At 42.1% G+C, this 7,500-nt stretch overlaps 1 protein-coding gene across 1 annotated transcript in view; it reads right to left on the reverse strand.

Moving 5' to 3' along the window:
• The window catches only part of steap4 (STEAP family member 4), an 8,932-nt gene that overhangs the window by 1,175 nt on the left and 257 nt on the right, over positions 1-7,500 (reverse strand). Inside the window, exons 2-5 of the mRNA XM_062539059.1 lie at positions 6,854-7,305; positions 5,421-5,948; positions 4,648-4,812; positions 1-1,065 (exon numbers count right to left, since the gene is read on the reverse strand). The exon at positions 1-1,065 is cut by the window's left edge and continues 1,175 nt beyond it. Coding sequence (XP_062395043.1) covers positions 799-1,065; positions 4,648-4,812; positions 5,421-5,948; positions 6,854-7,303 — 1,410 coding nt within the window. The 5' untranslated portion in view covers positions 7,304-7,305 and the 3' untranslated portion in view covers positions 1-798. The remainder of the gene's footprint in view (positions 1,066-4,647; positions 4,813-5,420; positions 5,949-6,853; positions 7,306-7,500) is intronic.

Raw genomic sequence — 7,500 nt, forward strand, 5'->3', positions numbered from 1 at the left:
TTCTGGCCAAGTCGCCAACTTGAATGCTTTGAAAGGAAGAAAGGATTTCATCAGGAAGAGGGGGTACTCATTCACTTCCGAGCTCCAGCCAAACCCGCGATGGGCTCAATCCATCACTGAGGAAGGCATTATCTATCGTTAGCAACATTCAAGGCGAGCCAACCACAGCCATGCTTGCACCGTGGAGGGCCAGCTAGCTTTCAGCCAGAGCTGGACGGGCAACAGACGCCCAGTGTGCTCAGCAAGCAGTAGTAATCATTATCTGCCCCATTCAGTTCGATTACAGCTTGTGTTCTGCTGTTGGCCGTTGGTGGTGGAGGCCTGGAAGAGCAGCATGCTACTCGGTGTGCTCGGCAGCCATAATTTATTGCTCATTCATTTTCTAAAAAAATTTTAAAAAAAAAAAAGAAGAAGAAGAAGAAGAAAAAAATGGCAGGGTTCTGGGGACATTGCCCGAGCTCAACACCACCAGGTTTAAAAGAGCGCCATTTCAGCTGAACTGAAAACAACAACAACAAAAAAATCACAGATGTAAAATACCGACCACCCCAGGGCCGTGTAGGGATTTATGAGCATGTGTACGTTAGATATATTATGCCATTCAATATATCTGATATTTAATCAGCCATCCTACACGAAATGCACATAAATCTGAATACATACCACATATGACAATGTAAAATCAATATCATCATCAGCATCTCATACATAAAACAGTTGGGAAAAAATACAAACTTTTATACAAGTACAAGTTTATCAAGTGCAAAAATATATAGATGTTTACATAAACTCTAATCTCTATGCCATAAGGGGTTGTTGAGTAGTGCCGTTGCTCAGTGCGGTGCCTTTGGTCGGTCTTTCCCAGCCCTGGCGAATCCGGGTGACGGTGCGGTCGACGCACGGCATGATCAGGATCAACTTGGAGACCAGCACCACACAGGGGACCACCAGGGACAGCATGTAGCCGGGTGGCATCCAAAACTTGTAAGGCTTGAGGAACTTGTCCCAGCCGTACAGCAAAGCATGGGCGGTACACAACAGCAGTGTCACATGACCTAGTTTAGACTGAGAGAGACGGAGGGTTCTGGATTAGAAAGGTTACGAGGCTGTAGTGTAATTAGGGTGACCACCTCCAGCCAGACAAAATGTGGGACAAGTAGCACGGTAAAGAGGGACAATGTGGGACAGACATAATAACTTTAAACTTAAGATAATATTGTCTATCTAATTTACTAAGCAACATTTTTTTAATCTACCGACATAAGATTAAGACACTACCCTACCTAAAAGACAAAACATTAATTTCGCAACATCTCATATAATCCAAAAACATCTTCACTCATGCAAGGTGGATGTGTTTGTGGCTATGCGCCCATTTGTACCTTCAAGGAGTATTACTGCTGTTATGGACATATCTCTCAGCATGCACTCAATCAATAGTGAATCTACAGCAAACACTGATATTTTAATAGACCTGTTGCTTTCTCTGCACTGTCATGCACGTTTGCTCCTGTCTAAAAAGCAGAGGATTGCCCCCTTCAAACTGTTGTTGTTGCTGTTCTAATCCGCTATGATTCTCTGAGGCGTAAAATGAATGAGTGGTTTCATCAGCAGGTCTCCAGCAGTCGTATTCCCAGGGTGTAGCTATACTACTGAACGCGTGCATCTGTACGGTAAGTCACTTTACATAAAAGCATCTGCTGAATGAATAAATGGTATCAACAGATTTGCTTTGCTCTTGACCCTGAGCCAGTGCTATTAAACTTGCATGGCACGCAGAAGCGCAGTCAATGGGCACAAAGTCTGTGCAGACACAAAACTGTATGGGATAGAATGTAACTGATCCATTACATATATGCACACATATACTGGCACATTCATGAACAAATTCACGGCCTTATTACAAACCAAAACCGTATCATTAAAGCAGGCTAGTTGGTCACATAACGCCAGTGATGATTACTGGTTAGTATATTATCTACTGAAACTTGAAGGGAAGAAAAATCTGTCAATCTTCAGATTACTGAGAGACCACAAAGTTATTTCAAGTCGCTTCTAATTAAAGGGAAAAATGGAACAATCTACTCCCAGACTCTCTTCAAAACCCAAGGGCTGCACGGCTGACCTTTCAAGAACGACACCAGGCTCAAATTAACCCTCCTTTACAATGAGCAGAAAGTTGTATGCCATGGTAATGTAGTCTATGCACCTTAAAAGAAGGGTTTAATAAATTAGTTAACATTTAAAACTCGGTCCCATGGCGAGGAATCCCAGAGGGAAGAAGGCTATGCCTTTTCGAAGGCTTTTGAATCTCTTCATCTCTGCCACTAGTGACTTGAGCCCATTCAGGGCATAACCAGCTCCATGACAGATGTGTGTTCTCTCTGTAGACCAGGTCTATTTTAGATGCATGTGACATGACCTCTCCTCTCACACAGTCAACACCTATTACTGGCCTAACAATTACTGGCCTAGAAGTAGGCTAGTTCAGTGGTTTTCAAAGTGGGGGCCGCCAGGGGGCGCTAGGGGGGCCGCAGCAAGTTGGATGAAAATATATTGTACAAGCAAAAAAAAAAAATCATAAAATATTTCTATTATTGTATGTATTGATATGAAATACCATTATAATAATTTGTTGGACACCGTTTAGGGTTGTAACGATTACAGTGTAAAGGTAAACCATGATAAAAATGTTGACGTTAACAATTACTTTTCAAACCCTATAATTATTATCGCGGTTGATAACCACGGTCTGGAAACCGTGTGTTAAATTGCGTCCAGCGTCATCTGAGCCTGCTTTTGATATAGGCCTGTTAGGCTACTATGAAGCAAAATTGGTACCCTACTGATTCTGTTGTCTAATTTGATGGATTTAACCACGATTCGGATTTAGGCTACACCTTTTAAAAGGCGGAACATTTTCACCGCAAACGTGCGCTGTGGCTGTCATATAGCCACTCGGCGTCTTTTTATGTAGGCCTACATATGTACATTCATATTAAATTCATTCTAACGTTATCAGGAGAATACGTAACGTTTTATTTTGAGCACTGGTTGTCACTCATTGGATACATAAAACAGATACCAAACTCAAAGTCATGATAGAAGCACCCAGCCAATTAATGACCAAGGAAAAAGTGAACGGGACAACACACAATACCATGCTACTCCTAAGTCATAGATTTTAACATTGCAAGACACTTATCTTTTCTATGACACCAGAAATATTTTCTTTACCTGGTTCGTTTTTGAACATTCATTTTATGTAATGAAAACATATATCCTTGAACTATGCGTGACTACTTTCCAAAAACCGAATGAAACCTAATTACGTTCACGAACTTTTTAAAGTGACAGGCACTCAATTAGACCTACACACCACCCCTGTGATATCATTAAAGACAAGTGCAATCAATGTGAAGTACTCAAATTACTGAATATTTTTAGCTTTAAGTAATTATGCAGATCTCAAAATACTATAATGTTAACAAAATATATAACGTTTATGAATTCAAAATATGAAATAGAAACCAGACAAGCCATTTTCTGTGTGTGTGGAGGGTTGAACAGAGACTGCTGTGCATGATCTGTATCCCGCTTAAGGCAATAAGGTTTTGCCTATATATTTTTGTAATGTAATAAACACTGTCACACTTTTTTAAAAACTATTTCAGCTTGTGTGTGCCTGTCAGTGCTTTTTTAACATATGAACACATATATTTTTTTTAAATACCGTGAAACGTCTAAAACCATTGCATCCCTAAATAGTGCAAAGCCTATAAAATAAATAGATTTTCACCTATATAGGCCTATTTTATTAACTTATTTCTACATTTGCCGTATCGTTGATGGGTTAAATACAACATCATGCAAAAGGGGGGCCTTGGCCACAATCTAGTGGTATTTGGGGGGCCTTGTCATGGGAAAGTTTGGGAACCCCTGGGCTAGTTCATACGAGTAGTTTTAAAACAGAAACAATTGTGATAATTGTGATATGTAAAAGCTGATTTTGGGACCATATGTGAAGCATGAACAGCTGCATTTCAAACTATACAATCAGAATATAGTTGCTATTATTCCTAAATCATCAGTAGGCACTCTAATAGTTTGTTGAACCAAAAGCAAACATTCAGATTCGACTGAATCTTTGTTTAGAGGCTACAGAGGGAGCAACAATCAGGTTAGTGGGTTTTCTTTGTGGGCAGCCAAATGTGGACCCCTCCCTCTTGTCTCCCTGTGTGGACTGCCCACAATGAGTCCCACGCTGTCAACATAGAGTCGAGGTTGTGTGAGCCTAGAATTATGCTAATCTTACTCAAGAGGGCATGGCGTCAAACCCACTCTGGCCCGCGTTAAACAGAGCACTGGTATTAACATTAGCTGATCCATGGTGGGTCTGAAAAGAGAACACCGGCAACACACGATCTGCTTTCAGCGAGATAGGATGGGAATAGTGTTATGAGCCAAGCATGGGATAATCCATTTTGTGTGTGTGTGTGTGTCTGTGTTTGTGTCTGTGTTTGTGTGTGTGTATGTGTGTGTGTGTGTGTGTGTGTGTGTGTTTGCGTGCACGCGTGCCTGTTTGTGTGTGTGTGTGTGTGTGTGTGTGTGTGTGTGTGTGTGTGTGTGTGTGTGTGTGTGCTGTACCTGTACAAAGCGGAACTCCCTCCAGTTGAGTGCATTGCTAACAGAGGGCAGAGAGGTGATTCCCAGCAACACATAAAGGCCAAATCCCAGAATTCCAAGAGAGTAGTAGGAGTCTCCCCGCCAGGCCATTGTGTTGTCAAACGGTCTTGTTACATTGTCTTTGATCTGAAACAAAAAAAGTACATTCTGACTGTCTGCTAGATTACTGGCCACACAAACTACCAGAAAAGATTTATGTGTGTGAGAGAGCAAATTAATGCCCCCCAAAAACAGCCTTTGGTCATGCTATTTCATTGTGTCAAATAGCCATTTCTATATGCATGGATATACAGAGATATCTACAGCACAAACAGTATACTGTATGTAATACTTTTTGCTTCTTTAGGAATCACTTATGCATATTGTCCAAATATTACATCACAATAATATTGTATAATATTACATTATCAAAATATATGTCTTCTATGCAGACATGATTTTAACAAATAGGTAGAATAAGGTAATTACAGTCATAACTATGTCATGAACAGTCTTTGTAGATGTTTATGACTGTTGTCATTAAGTGTAATTTGTTTTTAAATGTAATTTTTAATGTCAAGTGTTGAAATGTTTATTATGACAATTTGACATTTATCCAAGGTCACATAGCCTGATGATGACTGCTATGACAACTTCACACTAACAAAGACACTCTTTCAAAAAATATTTTACCAATTTGAGTGTGTGTGTGTGTGTGTGTGTGTGTGTGTGTGTGTGTGTGAATGAGTTGTTACCTGTGAGATGGTGCCAGCAGCTGCCTTGTACCTGACGTAGTATCTGATGGGGATGACTAAGGTATAGAGCACATGCAGGAAGGCCAGAGCCAAAGCCACCAACCCCAGCTGCTTCCTGCACAACATCCAGCGGTCCAGCCAATCAGGGAAGCGCTTGTACTTGGTGCCGTTATACAGTTGCAAGATGGCCGCCAGAATGCTCGGCAGGTAGCACAGAGCCAGCATGATCAGCGACACAATAGGAAACACTTTGTTGGCCAGGGAGATCATGATCCGGAAGGACATGTCTTTTCCGTCCACGACGTAGGAATAGATGACGTCCCGGATGAGCAGGTAGAAGAAGAAGAAGGCGGTGAGCCCCGTGGCGATCCAGAGAGGGAGCCTCCAGTTGGGGAAGAGCTGCAGGGGGATGTCCTCCAACTCCCCAGCAGCACGGAGGGAGCCCCTGTCCTGGACAGTCAGCCCCAGACTGTGGGCAATGTCCACTACTGCTTGCTTAGCTTTAGGGTCATCCCCGCACACCAGCACCTGACATAGAAAGAGAGAGGAACAGAGGGCAAATACAGAGTGTGTGTGTGTGTGAGAAAGAGAGATCTAAACTTAGCAAGCCCAGGCTTGGTTACTGGAGCCCTGTATGGGGTTAGACTGAGTCACGGTAGGATTATACAAAGCTGTCATTACCTGCGGCTGACATACCCTGGATTCAGTACAAAAAACTGCAAAAGGTGTGTTGTTCAATGAACGGATTCTTATGAGGTCATTAACTTATTTACTGGAGTTATAGTACTATAGGAGTACAAGTAGTGTGAACTTTCACAAATATTGCACAAAATATGAAAAACGTCAAAATGAATAATTGCAGTTGGAATATTATGGCAAAACAAACAAACAAAAAAGACATGTTTATGATGGCAGCCTAAACGATTCTAGAATATTCTGGGCCAAAAACACAGACTGCAGTGGAAATGATGCATTAACATTGCTTCATATTAAGTAAACCAAAATAAAAATGATCTCTTAGCATCTTAGGAAGACTTGAAAAGTATAGCCTTTCAAGTTGTGTACTTTTTTCTATGTGTATTTCCAGTATCGTCATCACACCCTCCTATAAGCATCAGGCTGAATCCTTGTGTCTTGAATACAATATACTGTCATCCACGTACTGTAGGTGTGAGTGTGCATGTCGAATGCAGTATAAAGTATAGGCAGGACTCAGTTTGGCCCACAGGTGAACATTATAAAGAGCGGTTTATAACTGATTTGGTGACCCCACCTTTGGGTGACTCCACTACTGCATTGAGAGCTATGGAGAACTATCAATGCACAGCACCATGTAGCAATCTAGCATTGATCCTAATGTAATGATATATTCATCAGTATCTTGGTCATTTGTCTTATGTTTTATGTTTTGATGTGATGTCACTTCCCCTCACCTGTCGGCTGGCGTCCAGCGCCCCTGACTGCAGGGCCCAGGCTGACACTGTGTTGAAGCCTTTCACCACAGACGCTCCAGGAACCAGGCTGCTCAGGTACTCGGCATTGGATTGTGGGAACTGGCCCCTCTTCAGGTTGTTGCTGATGTCCACCAGCACCTTGCCCTCGAGAGCAGGGGTCAGCGATGTCAGGAAGTCATAGTGATCTCGCTGCACGGCTATGAAGATCACCTGAGCCATCTGTGCTGCCTCTGTGTGGGTCATGACCTTTGAACCCTTGGGCACCAGTGCCGAGTTCTTGGGGTCACGTGACCCAAACACGACCTCATATCCTGCCTGGAGCAGACGAAGCCCCAGAGAGCGTCCAAAGTCTCCAGTGCCAAAAATGCACACCGTCCCCTGCTTACGCTCCCCAGCAAGAGATGTCATGGCAACAGAATCCGTCTTCATTGCTGCATGAGTCAAGTATATTTACAGGTGAAATGCTTCCATACACAAACGCAAATGAAAACATATCACGTTATCATCACACATCACGACTGCTGATGAAGTATGTTTTTTTAGCTTTTATTTATTGTACAGTTGTTTCTTTCATTTAATTTTCCGGCATGGTGAAACTATGTGACAAGCAGTAATTCAACTCAGTT

The sequence above is a fragment of the Sardina pilchardus genome, chromosome 6 (genome assembly GCF_963854185.1).
Source record: "Sardina pilchardus chromosome 6, fSarPil1.1, whole genome shotgun sequence".
Taxonomy (NCBI): Eukaryota; Metazoa; Chordata; class Actinopteri; order Clupeiformes; family Clupeidae; genus Sardina; species Sardina pilchardus.